This window comes from Perca flavescens, chromosome 7, assembly GCF_004354835.1.
Source record: "Perca flavescens isolate YP-PL-M2 chromosome 7, PFLA_1.0, whole genome shotgun sequence".
Classification (NCBI taxonomy): Eukaryota; Metazoa; Chordata; class Actinopteri; order Perciformes; family Percidae; genus Perca; species Perca flavescens.
The window spans coordinates 32,214,949-32,233,172 of NC_041337.1; the positions used below are offsets into that span (position 1 = coordinate 32,214,949).

Consider the following 18,224-nt stretch of genomic DNA (forward strand, 5'->3'; position numbering starts at 1 on the left):
CTTGCTCAAACATAGGTTTATTTACATCTCTATAAATAAATACTATTAAAGTAGGTTGTACATATGCATTGCCACTCGTAAGCCTATGTGTTTGTAGGCCTGCATTCTTTCCTATGCATTTTTTTTAATCTATATTTTTATTTTTATATTGTTTATTATATATACTCTCAATCAAATCAAATCAAATCGAATCTAATCCTTCATATCGTGCCTGGATTAAAATGCAGGTTTATCCAAGGTGGCGTCCTTCTTTCTAATAAAACACAGATTTGAAATCCAGCAAAAGGTGGTGCAATTAATGCGGGTGCTTTTGCACCCCTCATCCCTCAGATTCAAGGCCCGCTCCTCCTCTCTTCGACACACAGGGGTCCTCCTCCCTTCTTCCCTGCCCACGTAGGCCTACCTCGGAGCAGCGGACTGCGTCACGTGTTTTTCTCCCGTACAAATTTTCCAGTAGGGGAGCGAATAGGAGCACACCCATATCAGCAATTATCAGCGACAGTAACTATCTCCAGATATACGCGCAGGAAGAGGAACAGCTGCAGTCGTCCCGGAGCAAAAAAAACACACAACTTTGGTTTCATTTATCTCCGATCAGTGCGCGCAACTTTTACGCATTAAAAAAAGAAGAGATTTTGTTTCTGTGTGGAGACGCTCTGCTCCCGCGTCCGTCTCTCGTATCTGTGTGGAGCGACAGAGTTTGTCCACTCACCTACTGAGCTTTTTGGACGTCTGAAAAGGGACCGGACCTGCTTTATCACCCAGCCGTCCTTATCTGGTGAGATAATAACACTGAGAGCCCTTGGAAAGAAATGGTGTGTTCCTCGGCAAGCGCTGTATTATCAGCGTTTTTATGTGATTTGAGGTACTATTGATAGAAAATATACGAATGGGAGATACGGAACGGAGCTCGCTATCTGTTGCGCTATTGGATTTGGTTTTCGTTATGGTTATTATGATTTAATGAGGCAGTGCGGAGCGAGATATCATGGGGGGTCGCTGATAGTCGCCTCTATCTGCGCGAACACACATATCAGTTAATGTCATTTTAATCCATTCCATGTCAATCACAATGATACAGGAGAAATATGACTGATGATGATGCTGCGTGTTGAATTTAGCTCTATTTCCATGCGCGACCCTAAAGCGTAAGCCAACATTGGTTTAACTTGAATTCTTTTTGGGGATTTTAACACAATATAACTTGCTTATATGTATGCGTAATGTGCCTCTTGGACAATGTGGAAGTCTGGTTTTGAACCTGCAAACTTCTACTTGTAATTGCATTACATAGTTGTAACTTTCTTTTTGCATCCTTACTATCCTTTTTTTTTTTTTTTTTTTTTTTCAAATCAGTTTCCAATTCAGAATGTTTGATTGTCTGTGTTTCTTGTGATTGTATTTGCTGTGTTGTTCGGGTTTTATTTTTGGAATTTGACTCGATGACATTGAAAGTGAGGGTCGCCCCTCAATGATCTCTCGAGGATCATTTAAGGTTGGACTAATGAATATAGATAAATTGTGAAAATCCAAATTCCCTATAAACTTTGCCAGGCATGAAGTCTCTTCTTCTGCTTTCACGTTTATAAAACCCCTCTCTCTATCTCTCTTTCTCTCTCCCTGTCTGATTATTTCACTCATAGGACAGAAATCTCAACACGAATTGCGTTAAGTCAACTGTTCAAAAAGGCGCAGGCAAATTCTTCTGACGAGGGTGGAAGAGCCTCTACGTGTGGACAGTGTCACCTCCACAGGACTGGGACCAGCCCTGAGAAATCCTCCCTTTATTTCCCAAAACTCCAAACAGTTGTGAAAATGTATCAAAGCCTGGCCTTGTCCTCCAACCAGTCCCCTTACGCGCACGACACCGGGAATTACATACACTCGTCGGCCAGCTCTCCGGTCTACGTCCCGACCCCCAGAGTCCCGGGCATGCTGCCCACCCTGCCCTACCTGCAGACCTGCGACTCGACCCACCAGTCCCACGGCCTCGGCGGGCACCACGGCTGGCCCCAGGCCGCCACGGACGGCTCCTCCTTCACGCCCAGCAGCCCTCACCCTCCGCATGGCTTCTCGTACTCGCACAGCCCGCCAATGAGCAGCAACACCGGCCGGGATGCGAGCTACCAGAGCCCGCTGGTTCTCGGGAACGGCGCCCGGGCGGATCAGTACGGAGGCGCGCTGATGCGCTCGGTCGGAGGCTCCTACTCCAGCCCCTACGCCTACATGAGCCCGGAGATGGCGACGTCCTCCTGGACGCCGGGACCCTTCGAGGGCGGAGTGATTAGTCTGCAGGGACGCCATGGACTGTCTGGGAGAAAGTCCAGTCTGGGTAAGCACTGCAGGCCACAAAGCTGTAGTTTCTACATCGTGAACCATCGAGTGAATTTTGATTCTTGAAGTCAAACCAGAAATCAGAAATCAGAAAAGGTTTTATAGCCACAATAAGTTACACTTATGTGGAATTTCCCTTGGTGAAAGATGCATACATAAACAAACAAACAAACAAACAAACAATATGAAATAAACAATAAATACAGAAAAAAACATTTGATTTGGCCTACATACGAAATATATTGTTTTCATATATATATATATATATATATATATATATATATATATATATATATATATATAGTTGTATATATGCTGATATATACTGTATATACAACCTGTAATTTGTTACCATTATTATCATAATTGTGAAGGAACAAAAAGTAAGAAAGACAATTGGAGCTTTTTTTTGTTCTATCTCTGAAAATATTATTTTGGCCAAAGTGCTAAAACATCACCACTAGCTGATGTAGTTATGAATATTCGCTGGTTTAATATTAAATAGGTGATCTTAAAATCGAACTGTGGACATTTTAGTTTGATCTTTGCTCTCATTTTAACAATTTACAAATAGGATATTTAAAAAAAAAAAAAAAAATATATATATATATATATATATATATCAACTGCCATGGCAACGAAACATGTTCCATCACATCCTCGGATCCACATCCTAATCGGCAGCAAACTGAGTTTGGTTTAGCAAAATCCAACTGTGGATATTTTTTTTCTCTGATCCTTTCTCTCATCTGAACGATGTCCTACCATTAAAAAAAAAAAATTTGGACAATGATATTCCTATGCCTTCACCTGTAGGCACCTGTCCAAATACTAACGTTTTTTCTTTTTTCATTAATATTTTACCATCAATTGGGCCTAAAATCTGGCTCAAAATATCTGCAGATAGGCAATTATATTGAAATAACATTTCTGGACGTTATTGTTGCTTTGCTGTAGCAAAGACTACATTATTCTGTAATTAATCTGGGTGTGAGAGTGTGGATGAAAAGGAGATGCAGAGTCCAGGTCTACGGTTTAGATTGTTTATCTAAATATGCATGGGTTTGTGTGCGTGTGTGTGTGTGTGTGTGTGTGTGTGTGTGTGTGTGTGTGTGTGTGTGTGTGTGTGTGTGTGTGTGTGAGACTGATTAGAAAAGGAATAATTACAGATCAATACAGCAAAGGCAAACCTGAGCCAAACATAGCCATCTGCTAAACAGCTTGCCTACAGAGCTACAGCAATGGCTAATGACAACAGGTAGAATGTAATGCGCTGTCAATGAACTACTACAGCAAACACAAAACAGGGCATTCTGTGTTCCATATGCAAATGACAGTCACTGTAAGCATAACAACAAGCATTTCTGCACAATACCCAACGGGAATATTGGGTGCGCATGCAGCATAGAAACCGATAGCTTTTTTTTTTTCAAAATATCAGCAAATACGCGTTCATATTGAATTCACATTTCCGGAAATTATTTGTCGCATTGATTGTAGCAATGACTCAATACTCTGTTATTATATATACTTTATTTGATCAGAAAAAATAAAATCACATTTACAACAACATCTCATTTGCAAGTGAGACCTGAAGTGACATATAAAATAAATAAATAAATACAATCAAATGGAAATCAGAACGATTTAAATATCAAGACAAGGAGGCAGCAGTATGCTGGCTTAGTCGGTCCAAAAAAATGCATAACATGATGTCATACAAATAAGTTAAGAATGAAAAAAAAAAAGTAATATGTGTCATTTTATTTTCGTTATTTCGACACTCAGTGATCGTTGGTTGGCTCAGGGATTGTGAAAGCCAGGCAGGTTAGGTTATATGACGCCGGGCTTGTTATTTATTATAGGAGGTGAGTGATTTAGAGCTGTGTCATGCATTGGGGGGGTCGGGAGGACGAGATTCAATCAAAGTCTCCGAAACAATCCGTATAGGCCTATTACATTTTAGACAATACACATTCTTCAGAAGAGAGGCTCTAAAAAAAAAAAAAAAAGAAGCAATCAATTAAAGTGTTAATTCAATCCCCGCAGCAACAGTCCAGTGTTTTGATGACAGAGTTGATGAATACACACGGGGACAAAAAGAGCCAATCAGAGAGCAGTTATCACCTTGATCAGACAGCAAGGCCTCAAACGTCTCAAACGTCTCCAGCACAGCACGAGCGTTTGATGTTGACGATGACAACATTTCAGCGTTTGTGTCAGCAGAGGTGGAGCAAGTATTCAGATCCTTTAACGTTACACTGTAAAAAAATAAATAAAAATACTACTGTTACAAGTAGAGTCCTGCATTGAAATTGTTACTTATGAGCATCTTCTTATCATGAGGGGAAAATACTTAAAGTATTAAAAGTAAAAGTACTCGATGCAGAAAAAACCCTCACATTTTAGAAACTGGAAACAACCCAAACAGTTCTAGGGACTTGTAGGCCCTTGGGTAGTTTTGGATCACATGACTTAATGATGTTATATTCACCATCAAATACTGAGTGATATTCAGGAACATTTGGCGTGAAATTCAGTGGTCTAAGTGTTCAGATCCTTTACTTAAGTAAAAGCACTAATACTACACTGTAAAAAAGTACTCTGTTACAAGTGAGTCCTGCATTGAAAATGTTACTTGAGTAAAAGTATGCAAGTATCATCAGGAAAATGTGCTTAAAGTATTAAAAGTAACATTGCCCAATGCAGAAAAATCCTCCCATTTTAGAAACTGGAAACGATCCAAACTGTTGTGTGTTTAATCAGCTAATCATGTCAGCTGGACTTGTAGGCCGTTATATTGTTGGGTAGTTTAATTTATAATAAAACATCATATTTTATGAACTGCATGTGTTTTGTGTGCAAACATCTTAATCTGTAAAGTAACTGAAGCTGTCAGATGAATGTTAGCGGAGTAGAAGGTAGAATATTTCTCTCCGAAATGTAGCGGAGTAGAAGGAGAAGGTGGCACGAAAAGAAAAGACTCAAGCAAAGTCCAAGTATCTCTAAATGTGTACTTAAGTACAGTACTTCAGTACTTAGTTACATTCGAACAATGTGTGTGTGTCAGTCACATTGATCTGATGGCTGCTGGGGTATTTGTTAAGAGCTTGCATGACTCAGCAGTTTGTGTGTGGGATGATTTGGCCTTTAGACGCTTTCGCACCTCCTGACAAATTGATTAAATCTCATTTGGAAAGTTGGAAATTTCACCAGTGGTGGAATGTTACTACATTTACTCAAGTACTTTACTCAAGTACAAATTTGAGCTACTTGTACTTTTACTTGAGTCTTTTCTTTTCCGTGCCACTTTCTACTTCTACTCCGCCACATCTCAAAGAGAAATATTGTACTTTCTACTCCGCTACATTCATCTGACAGCTTAAGTTACTTTACAAATTGAGTTTATTGCACACAAAACACATGCAGTTTATAAAAATCCCATGTTTTATTATAAATTAAACTACCCAACAATATAACGGCCTACAAGTCCAGTTGACATGATTAGACCATTAATCACTGAGTTGATTGACAGAACTGCTTGGATCGTTTCCAGTTCCTTTAATGGGAGGATTTTACTTGTATTACTTTAAGTACATTTTCCTGATGATACTTACATACTTTTATTTAAGAAACATTTTCTATGCAGAACTTTTACTTGTAACAGAGTATGTTTTGCTCCTTGATGCAGCGGCCGCGGGTTCGACTCCGACCCGCGGCCCTTTGCTGCATGTCATTCCCCTTCTCTCTCCCCTTTCATGTCTTCATCTGTCTTGCGGAATTGGAGGCCTGAAATGCCCGAAAGAATAATCTTAAAAAACGAAGAAAAAAAAGCATGATCTTAATGGTTAAAGGCAGTTTTTTGGGGGGGTAGTTGGTAGTCTGTAATCACACAGCATTTATTTTCTTCTTCAGGAATAATGAAAATCACAATCACAAGTTCAAAGAAAATGGCAGCCTCAGGACAGCTTTATCCTGACCTCTGCATGGGGGTTTTCTCAGCTCTTCATCAGTCTCTCTCTCTCTCTTTCTAAATTGAGGGATTAGGAATTTGGGCAATTAATGCCAGGAGTCCGTCGTGTGTCAGAGCTGTGATGGATGGGGGGGGACCCCTGGATCCTTCAGGCTGATAACACAGCACCCCGCCCCTCCTCAAACAGATTCTTCCATCAGTCTGTCTCCCTTTTCATCACAGGGAACGGAGGGGGTTTAAATTCTTCCTCCGGCTATTCATCATGCATTGGCCCGTAACCAGAACGGGTGTCAAACATACGACCAGTGGGCCAGAACCGGCCCACTAAAGGATCCAATCTGGCCCACTGGATGACTTTGCAAAGTGGGAAAATTGCAGAGAAGTCATTAATTCCAATTCCAAATGTATCACTTTAATCTCAGAGAACATCCGAGTTCCTTTTCCGTAAATGTACTGCTTTAATCTTAGAACAAGTTTTTTTTTTTTTCTCATAATATTACCCCTCCCTCCCGGGTCTGTAACATTCTTTATTCAATCAATTTGCATTTGCCCACATCAATCTGACAAGAAACTCTGTGGCAGATAAAGTGGTTTAGTGGTCTGGCCCACTTGAGATCAAATTAGGCGGATGTGGCCCAACAGTGAGTTGATTCCCCTGCTTCAGCCTATTGCAAAGTAAATAACACTTACAAGAAAGTTGCATTGGTGGTTGGTGCATTCATGAACAAACAAACATATTAAAATATGAAATAAACAATAAAAACAGAAAGAAATACAAAATAGCTTTTTAACATGAGAAGATAAAGAGGCTTAATGGACTGAGTGCAGAACGTGCAAAAATACAGGCTATAGGGATTTGTCTGAATGGTCTCGCTGGTGATGTAGGCCTACGATTAAAATGTTGTGTATACAACGCGGGTTGAGTCTAACACTTGTCTTTCCTCCGCTGTTCAGACCTGATCGACGACATGGCCAATGAGGGCAGGGAGTGCGTGAACTGCGGCTCCGTGTCCACGCCGCTGTGGCGCAGGGACGGCACCGGACACTACCTGTGCAACGCCTGCGGCCTTTACCACAAAATGAACGGCATCAACAGGCCGCTCATCAAACCACAGAAACGACTGGTGAGACACGCACAAAGACTGCGGCCTAACACACAACACACTCTTAGATATCGATTGATATGGAATATTGAACAAATTAGGCTATAAGTAACCTACCAAGTAGCCTACATTTTCTACTTGTACTCAACTTGAGTAATTCAATTTTATGATAGTCTAGAGTAGCTATAAATAAAAATAGTATAGGTCTACATCATATATTGTACTTTTTTACTTTTTATCTGCCAGCTAAAGTTACAAATTACTTCGCAGATTGGGATTTTTCATTTAAAACATCTGGTCAGTAATTGGAATATGACACATTCTCATAATTGAATCAACCCCACAATATTACAGTCAGCCATATTACAAACAGCTATGGCGTTAAAATGCTCTTAATGTACTGTAATACATTACCACAACAGACTGAATAATACTAAAAATGCATTTTAAATACACTGCTTTACTTCCCTTAAGTACAATTTTGAATGCTGGACTTTTACTTGGGGTATGTTAACATTGGGGTATTATTGGACTTCAGTCAAATATCTGAATTATTCCACCACCGCGTATTGATAATACCAAAAGTCAGTTAAATACAACAACAAAAACACATGAATTGATGAGGTAAAAATCATCTACATGTATTATTTGTTCCAAAACAGGGATCGTCAACACAGGGTTCGGGGACCCCTTGGGGGTCTTCAGAGTCAATGCAGGGGGGGGCCCTCCAAATTATTGTTAATTTTTAAATTTCTCTCTCTCCCCTTTCATGTCTTCAGCTGTCCTATCAAAATAAGGGCCGAAAATGCCAAAAAAATAATCATAAAAAAAAAGTCCTAACATGAATCTTAAAAAGCAAATATAAATCCCCACTGCATACCGGCCTATATGTAAGGTAGTCACTAAGGCCATCCACAGATACAATTAATCCTAAATGTATTCTTTTTCCAATTCTGTTATTTTATTATACATAATTGCAGTCACAAGCACTGTAACTGTATGTAATACAATAAAATTTGTGCAAAAAAAACAATAAACAAAGTTTAAAAAAAGGAAAAAAATACTAGGGATTCCCTGTGCCACATGTATGTTTAACATTAAAACGTGATTTATAAAGTCATGTCAACAATTATTATTATTTGAATAGCTTAATATTCTATGCAAAAAAAGGTATGTATAAAGGTTTTAGGCTGTCCTACTAGTTATGGTAGGCCCAGTTTAATATGCAACTTAATTTTACACAATATACAAGTAATTGTGGTAAGAGAGCGTTAAGAAAAAGTAAAAAGCTGCATGGTTTTGAGGTGAGGGAGGGTGTCAAGGCTTCCCAGCTGTATATTTCCCAGGAACTTGCCTCTCTGGAGCAGCTGTAAGTTGCCCAGCCTCTCCTTCCACCCCTGGGCTGTGTTCTCTGTTTGCATTTGTCCCGCAGAGACCTTGCCCTTGGACGGGCCACTTTTAGCTTTCCAAAGCAACATTACTCTCTCTTTCCCTCTGCTGTTATGCAGTGCTTTTGCTCCACACTTATTGTGCAAAACCAAGCTAGATTGTCCCAATGCCGTGTGAGACAAAAATAATTATTTGGTTTGTTGTCTTTAAAGGTTGCTCCAACTAATGATTTATTAGAATTTTTTTGCATGGGTATATGGAGGGATAATGGAACATTTATCAATGTTGTACAAAGCCCCATACTGACATCCTGTAATTCATACAAAAAGTTAAGGGAACCGTTCAACTCAAGTTTCTCAAACTGTAGTTCAAGGATACAAAGATGTGAGTTGTGAGCCTATTTCTGCCTGCACTGAAATTTCTCATTTGGCTTTCAGCCAACAAAAGTCAAACTGCTGTTGGTTTTTTTTCAGCCAAATGTAATTTTTTGCTCCTCTGTACCAGCAGCAGAACACATCTCGCCGGGCCAGCCTTTGCTGCACTAACTGCCACACCAGCACCACCACACTGTGGAGACGTAACGCTGAGGGAGAACCAGTGTGTAACGCCTGCGGCCTCTACATGAAGCTGCATGGGGTAGGTCACACCATACGCTCCAGTTCTTCATATCTCTGCTGCTGCTTAATTTGGCCTATAATGTCTCCTACTTAAACCCAGGCTACATCCACACTGCTACGTTTTCATATTTAAGCAGCGTTTTTGAGACAAAAACAATCTTTCCATGCAAGAGTTTACGCTCCAGTAGCAGAACTAATTTGTCCATGTAAACACGTCTGACAACGCATAGCCTCGCATTGCCAGACCTTCCTCCACAGCGCTGCGGGAGGAGGGTCTGGCTAGTCCACACAGCACTCCCTGATGGGAGAAAAATGTGCTCTGGTTTATTGGCATTTCTTTAAACCAATCACAATCTTGGGCGGCGCTAAGCAATGCAGAGCCACAGTGCCACTGCAAAATAACCTCGGGAAGGAACTTGTTTTAGTGGAACATGTGTACGTTCAAAAGTGGTTTTAGTTGTGCAACAGAAAACTCTGGTTGGACAGATAGTCTAGCTACCTGTCTGGATTTACCCTGCAGAGATCTGAGGAGCAGTTAACCATAGTCCTCACAAATCCACCGCAGTTTAAAATTCCAACACAAAGAACGCTGAAGGTAACAGACATCCGGCCGAAAAGAGTGACATCCGGCGAACAGGAAGCAGACTGTCTGACGTTAATCTGTGGTTAAAAATCGTGTACGCGTAAAAATACAGAAACTACTTTGGAGAAAGAACAACAAGGGCAAAAAGGAAGACTAGGGATTTCTTAGCTTGGAGTGATGACCAGGTGGAACTGTTACTGAAAGGTATTAAAACGCCTGCCTAACTGATAAGTTTCCAAAGGTCTCTGTTTGTGCCCGTCAAACTACAAAGCAACCCCGGAGTTTTTGAACCAAAATGGGGGCAACAGTGTTTCCAAATGTCTACGTTGTAGGGGCTCAGAAACTGTGGAGTAGTGTGGATGCAATGCGTAAACCTAAAGAAAAATATATTGGTTTTTAAACCAATACATGGTAGTGTAGATGTAGCCCCAGTCTTCTCATGTCCTTCCCCACTAACCTGTGTGTAAAACAGCTCCTCTAGCACACTTGTGCTACAGTAGGGAGCAGTTCATTATTTGCACAGTGTAAAACCTCTCCAAGGGCATTGTGGTCATTGTTATCAGAGCGGCAGTGTTGGAGGGGAGGGTTGTGTGGGTTGTCATGACACTGTGGCCTCTGGTGTATCAGGGACTGGGAAGTAAGCTCAACTAATCTGTGTTGCTCTACTCCCTACAGGTGGCCAGGCCTCTGGCTATGAAGAAAGAGAGCATTCAGACCAGGAAGCGCAAACCCAAGATGCCCAAGAATAAAACATCCACAGGTAGGGCCAACAGATGAACAGAGAAGGGAGAATGAAGTGGAATAGATGGATGGCTAAATCTAATTCTACAGTTTGATTTAATTTGATTTATACAAATCTCATGACATGTTAGAATAATATATATATATATATATATATATATATATATATATATATATATATTTATTTATTTATTTATTTTTATTTTTTTATTTTTTTCAAAGTGATTAGTGGGAAAGTGCTCACAAATCAAGATCAACCAAGCACAAATCATTCTGAAAAGAGTCTCAATATGTAATCAAAATAGTCGTTTTTTGTTTTTTTTTTCAATCTGAGAACTCATTTGACTGTCTTGTTTATTTTCGTTAGGATCCACCGCCTCCGACAACAGCTCCCCCACATCGCTGTCAGTCTCAGAACACGCCTCAACCATTAAGAGCGAACCCAACATGGCCCCTTCCCCCTACGCTGGCCAGACGGTCACGTCTGCCACTCAGGTAAACCTCCTTCCCATACAAATGCAATGAGTATAGTATATGCAATGGCATTTTGGATTGAACTCTCAGGATTGAACACGATATCATTCATAAAAAATAGTTATTGAAGGTGAAAAAAAGTAGATGAAAAAAGTGCTAATAGTTGACCATTAGCACACTTGCTAGCTCAGTTGCTATTGGGACAAAAATCCGGTCTCATGGCCATCTGCAAACTAGGCATAGCTGTTTTTTGGCAGTTTGCAGATTATCTGTATCAGCGTTTTATTTGCCTGATAACGGATAAAGTTAATTCATTAAAAAGTGTGCTACTTTGGCTCCGCTACAGCTCTGTGTCTGTCCCTCTGCTTCGGTATCACTCACCACTGAGTCTGACTTAATGTCTCTCTGACTCTCTTTTACTGGGTATTATGTTGAAAAGTTTCTATTTAATTGCTTAAAGCATTGAAACAAGTTTGTAACATTCCAATTTATGTAAAGATTAGTATTTACACTGTAAATGCACATCAGTTCCAAATATCCCTTATCTTATTAACTGCTAATGATCGGTATTGGCCTTGAAAAACCAGTATCAGTCGATCCCTACTGCAAACCAGTCCTTTTTTGTGAAACAGTTTGTATAGAGGAGGCTATATGAAAGATAATGGTGCAACACATCTTTTCCAATAACTTCCTCTATGTTGAACCCTCCGGCTCCCCGTTCCCTTAAAGATCAGCACTGTCAAGCAGCTTGCAATTGGTCAATGGCACACATTCACATGTCAGAGTTCACCAAAGTTCAAGTCTGGCAAATGTTCATTGTTACGTTTCTTAACCCTTGCAAGTGAATCCACTGATCATGGCTAATCCATTGCAATTCATTAATTTTACTGCAACTTTTTGACTTTTTAAATGCTGCTGTGACCAGGCCTTAACTCAAGATAACCCTGATGACATCATCCAGGGTTATTTTCTCAGACTTTAGAAAGCTTCCTTCAGGGACACGGAAGACATTATACAGCTGTTATCACAGACTGAGTAGTACTCCTCATGATAAGTTATTTGACTTGTATGTGTAAAATCTGTAAAGAGACCTTTTAAAACATAATCAACGATTATGTTTGCTTTAAATGTCTCTCTCTTTCGTCCCTGCAGACGGCTTCCCATTTAGACAGCACAGGATCAGGACATGTGGACATTAAATACGAGGATTATCCCTTTACACCGACCTCCATGGCCCCACAGAACTCCTGGTGCGCTCTGTCTCAAGCATGAGAAAAAACCTTGACCAACAGGACTGCCATACTGACACAACACAGCTCACCTTGGCCATCACCATTCCTCTTGACTCTGGAACTGTGGAAAATAGAGAGCTGTGTTGTATAAACATTAAATTTGGGGTTTATGCAGTGTCTGACGGATGCACGTGTCCAGCGCTCTTTACCGGAGCACCTTGACCTAATCCGCTTGCCACACTGTAACACACTGGCTTTGTAACTGGCAAAACAGCCCACCTGGACCATACTTTAGCTTCACAGTAGTCTATATCGACAAAGTTTCATTTCAGGTTTTTTCATCGGATGTCCCTCATTTTTGGCTGGGTGTCCGTCACCTTCCGCTTTCTTTGTGTTGGCGTTCTAAACTCTGGTCGATTTATGAGAACTATGGTAAACTGCTCCTCAGATCTCTGCAGGGTAAATCCAGACAGCTAGCTAGACTATCTGTCAAATCTGAGTTTTCTGTTGCACGACTAAAACAACGTTTGAGCGTATATATGTTCCACCAAAACAGGTTCCTTTTCGAGACTATTTTGCAGAGGCACCGTCGTTGGGTCCAGCGCTCAGCGCCACCCAAGACGTTTGTGATTGGTTTAAAGAAATGCCAATGAACCAGAGCACGTTTTTTCTCCCATTCCGGAATGCTGTGTGGACTAGCCAGACTCTCCTCCGCAGCGCTGTGGAGGAAGGTCTGGCAATGCGAGACTAGCTTCACAAGGACACAGGGTACCCAGGCTGCGGTTCTACAAAAGGATAAGTGTGTATTATCCAAAGCACATGGACTCAACAGCTCAGCCAGGGCAAAGAAGATGGTTGAACTAGGACTAAACACTGACCCTGGCTCTCCTGAATTCACACCCAACAAGCCACTTTCCCTCAGCTGTACAACAATAACTACCTATTACTAAAAGAAATCTCAACACAACACCAAATATGCCAACGCAAAGAAAATCAAGTAGAATGTAAAAAGACATGGATACAGTAACCCCTTTTTATAGCTGATAACTGATTTTAGTTTCATTAAGTTTTTGTTGCTGTCGCTGGTGTTAGTTGATAAACCCTCACTGCTTTCTGTGGTATTTTCAAGAATATAATGAGGGCAATTTCAGCCCGTTATTGGCATCGCAGAAGGAAAAGTGGAAAAATGGACAGAAAATACCTTTTTTTATGGCTGTTGAACATGTCTCATTACAAACGTGCAGATGATTAACTTTTATAGGCACATTATTTATGTTAAGATAAGGACAGTTAAAAGTCATGGTGGACACTAAAACTAGTTATAGCCAACTGCTCGCTGTTGTTAAATGGCTGGCTAAGTTATGACGCTTAGATTGTGTGTTTTTACAAGATATAAAATGCACCTTGTATGATTCATTTAAATATCAGAACCAGTCGCTTTGTTTCTGACATCATGACTACATATCAGAAGTGTTATCATTTTACTGCTTTAATCAATGAAAGTGCAATGACTCATTTTTTTCATTTAAAAATTGAAAGCACAACAAACAAGTTTGAAATGATTTGAAACATAATAATCTAATTTTATTGTCTTGTATTTTGTCAGTATGTAAGGGGATTATATTGTTATACTGTTCTAAAGAACTCTCTCTTGTTCCCGCTCCTTTTTTCAATGCTCTTTTGAATCTGTTCAGGTTAATAAACTGATTCACATTTTATTCATGTGTTTGGTTTTCGAGTAAATCTCACAAATATCTTCAGTGTACTTGGGATTGAGATGCCCTAAATCCTAGGGTTCCGAGATGGATTTTCATGTCATAAATCAGTGGGTCCCAACCAGACACAAACAGCAAATAGACCTACCCTCACCAGCACCACCCAAACATTTGTTATGAATGGATCATAGACTATTATTTTATCATTTTTATTAGACAAAAGTGAATATTTCTACAATATTTTTGCATGCAATGTTTGGATTGGTAGGGATTAGACTGTTGCTTTTTATGTATATCCATTACTTTAACTATCTGTTTTAACCATCAATCGATATCTTTTAGCAAACTATTTGAACTTCCTTGCTCTTTTTTTACACACTCTCAGTTGCAACATATGTTGTGACATCCCACTAATTTTTAAACAATTTGGTTTTAGTAATAGTAATTTCTAATCTGTAATTTAGTTTGTCTGATATAGTTAGCAGAGCCTTTCATGAACCCCTGGCAACAGCCAAAGTCATAAATGATGGAATCAAATGGGCTGAAACTTAAACTATCAGGTGATTTTTTCTTTATTCTTTATTTTACTTTTTCCCCTCTATTTACAGTAGAATCCCTCCAGCTGATGGCTATATCATCTGCCATTCACCATTATATTTTGTGTTTTCTGACACAAATGCACTGCATTGTCTATTGGGCATTTCTGCAAAGATGTTGTGTATTTGCATGTATATTTAGCAGATATATATTTGCCTATGCTCCAATGCACACAGTCAGGCAGGCTATACGTGTGTGTGTGTGTGTTTGTGTGTGTGTGTGTGTGTGTGTGTGTGTGTGTGTGTGTGTGTGTGTGTGTGTGTGTGTACAAGGAGGGTGTGTTCTCCTGCTGGTTGCTTAAGTGTCGACCAAAGGTTGTGTTCCAACTCCGCTTTATGGCAGCCGGGTTCGAATTGTCCGCACTGTTGAGGGAAAATACATGCCTGTCAGCAACAAGGCTGCTGCTTTACTGCCGCCATGGCGACATCCAGGCACCGGTGCACCATCAACACAGCCCAGCTTTATGACCGTTGGCCAAGATGTGGCTGTCTTATCTGTTGCTGGGTGAGGCCAGTCGCAGTGCGATGTGAAGATGCACACACATTCATTTTTAGTCTGGCAGGGAGAAGAGAAAAGTGGATGCTTGAAATAACAGCTGGAGGTTTAGAGATCGAAATGGGACCACAAGGGGATGAAAAAACCATCCCAAAAACACCATTATTATTTACTGATATATTAAAATATAATGTAAATCATTGAGTGTCACATCCAGGTTCCTACCAGTTTGAGTAGGGACTACCACAGAGCTGTCAATAATGATAGATAGATAGATAGATAGATAGATAGATAGATAGATAGATAGATAGATAGATAGATAGATAGATAGATAGATTTTGTATTGATTCCAAAAAATGGGAAATTCCAGTGTTGGAGCACCAAAATATCAGACACACAGCACACACAGAATATACATGAAATAATTGGATACAACATGAAATAATAATAGGATAGAATATAAGAACAAATAAAAAAGCAGCTTTGTCTTGTCAAGGTTGAGTTTTAAGTGGTGTGTGGACATCCAATAAGAGATGTCACTCAGACCGGCAGAGATACGTGGTGCTACCTGTGTTTAAGAATGGGGAAAAGAGAGAAGTAGTTGGGTGTCGTCTGCGTAGCTGTGGTAGAAAAAGTCATGTGAGTGAATGACAGAGCCGAGAGAGTTGGTGTACAGAGAAAAGAGGAGGGGACCCGGGACTGAACCCTGAGAGGAGTAGACACAGGAAATAGATGTATCCACTGAAACAAAAAAAGTATTCTTTTGGAGCGGATCATTTCAGTGAAAATGAACCTGTTTTATGCACGGATCTTCTTTATGGTGGTGGGGACAGATGGTTTGAGGTCAGAGTTGATCATTAAGGCGCATCAAAGGGCAATACAAAATACGAAAATAGGCCAACTGCATGAAACACACAAAAACGTTGACTTAACAATTAACAGTCATCAATACAAGAATGCCAATTACACATTGAGGGAGACACATAATATGGTGAAATATATGTCTAAAATGAGTGGAGTTCACCTAAAAGGTGGATATTTAAGCAGCTCCTAAAAAGGTGATGAAACTCTTTACAAACTACAGTATCAATTGAATAAAGATTCTCAACAGTTGCAACCTCAAAGTCAATACTTGCACCCCTAACCCCTTCCATCCCTAAACAAACACAAAGAGACAGAGAGAGCGCTACCAACACTAGCTCTTTTCTTTCAGTGTGGCTCAGTGCTAAAGACAGCTAGCCTGGATGCCAGCCGAACTTAGCCCCGCCCACAACATTCGAGGTCCGGAAGAATCTGACTATGACCACGTCAGGCTAAAAGACAGCTTTCCCACTCAAACAATTATTATTGCGGCATTTATAGTGCATTCGGAACTCGGAAGCTGAAGCTGGGAATGACATCACACACGAGTTGAATGCGTTTCATTTACAAGTCGGATTTTTCATAGTGGGGTTAGCTCTAGCCAGGTTAGCCATTTTTAGCAACACCAAATGATAACAAGGCATTACACTTTTTTAATAATAGTAATAGTTCCCATTACTGTGTTGTGTCAACAGTTAACTTCATTTAATATTGGATGTGGCATTTCATTTTATCGGGGTGCCACCGTCGCTGCTTTTAATTTACCTCAGAAGTCGGAAGCCGGAGCTAGGACTGACATCACACGAAAGTGGACCGCATTCCAGTACAACACAAATAACCGCTCTAGCCAGGTTAGCCAGGTTAGCCATTGTTAGCAATACCAGTTGATAACAAGGCATTACGCTGTATTTCGTGCATACAAACAGCATAACAACATGTCCACAGATAGAAGTTGGACAGCGCTGTTTGTACAACTGGTTTAATGAGACACAAATAAGACTGACATGCTAATGAACTGTATATTACTGCAGATTTTACTACTGTTAATGCACAGAGCAGCCATCTTGGATTTTGACCTCGGCTTTGCTCGAATATGGACAGAACTGCGTGTTCGACTGATTTAGTGTGACACAAATGACACAGAAGTGTTTATAACTGTATGTTACTACAGCTTTCACAACTGTTGATGCACGGAGCAGCCACGTTGGATTTTTGGCTCGGGGTATTCTGTGGTTGCCCGAGTTCCGAGCTCGGAAATCCGAGGATGAGAGGTGGGGATGGTTGAGGACATCCTGTCAATAGCCTATTGACCTGGAGCTGTGTTGGTATCTTTTAAAAGATGATTTGAAGTTACGACTACTTTCCCATTTCCACATTTGGGGTACCACTTTTAAACCTTTCCATAGATCCCAAAAATAGGCTTTGAAAAACGTCTTCAGTAACCTGACTCTGCCAGATGGATTGCTTCGCATTTGCTCGGCATATCCATCTGGGAACTTTCCGTCGGAGAACTTTTGGGAAGGGGCGGAAGTACTGGTTAGCTGATTGGATGAACTATCTGTCTATCACCTATGTTGGTGATAGACGGGCCAAATCAACCAATCAGATCCACGAAGCGTATGAAAATACAACCACAAGCCCGCCCCTGCTGCTGCATGCAAAGCATAGCTTGTTAGCTCAGCATGCAAGCAACATGTCGGTAAAGGATATTTGCCGTTTGTGTAAAGAGAATTTAGGAATAAAAGACACCATTTCAGGTTCCCGGACCATATTCCAAAAGAAGGATCCAAGAGAAAAAAAAGCATTAGCGAGCGTCTACCGCTGTCTGAAAATACTGGTTAGCTGATTGGATAAACCATCTGTCTATCACCACCTAACCCACCTCATAGCCAACGCTGATTGGCCCGGTCGTTTGGCTAACGGCTCCAAATTTTCTCTACCTCAAGATGCCAGACTGATTTGCGAGTGGAAAACTGGAGCTCGCGAGATCAGGAGGGTCTCACGAGGCTACGTCCTCAGTGCTTCCAATTCCATGTGTCGGATAAGGAAGTGGAGAAAAAAAGTGACAATACCTGTTTTAACTTTGTAAATATGTGTTTTTCAAAGATAA

General features: G+C 40.5%; 1 protein-coding gene across 2 annotated transcripts; it reads left to right on the forward strand.

Moving 5' to 3' along the window:
* The first annotated feature begins 468 nt into the window (after positions 1-468).
* On the forward strand, positions 469-12,857 carry gata5 (GATA binding protein 5). 2 transcript variants are annotated; one of them, XM_028583619.1, is made up of 7 exons: positions 469-778; positions 1,644-2,332; positions 7,262-7,431; positions 9,304-9,435; positions 10,675-10,759; positions 11,108-11,235; positions 12,367-12,857. In XM_028583619.1, exons 2-7 carry the CDS (start codon positions 1,816-1,818, stop codon positions 12,484-12,486), a joined length of 1,152 nt encoding a protein of 383 aa, XP_028439420.1. In that variant the 5' UTR covers positions 469-778; positions 1,644-1,815; the 3' UTR covers positions 12,487-12,857. The 2 variants fall into 2 exon arrangements, with proteins under 2 accessions (XP_028439420.1, XP_028439421.1); XM_028583620.1 differs by having other exon boundaries at positions 9,307-9,435.
* Positions 12,858-18,224: the final 5,367 nt, after the last annotated feature.

What these genes read in the sequence shown, in the direction of transcription:
- gata5 (XM_028583619.1), top strand. Translation starts at nt 1,816, where the DNA reads ATGTATCAAAGCCTGGCCTTGTCCTCCAACCAGTCCCCTTACGCGCAC. An exon ending in TCAAACCACAGAAACGACTG is followed by an intron (nt 7,432 to 9,303) that starts GTGAGACACGCA and finishes CCTCTGTACCAG; the next exon opens with CAGCAGAACACATCTCGCCG. An exon ending in CGGTCACGTCTGCCACTCAG is followed by an intron (nt 11,236 to 12,366) that starts GTAAACCTCCTT and finishes TCGTCCCTGCAG; the next exon opens with ACGGCTTCCCATTTAGACAG.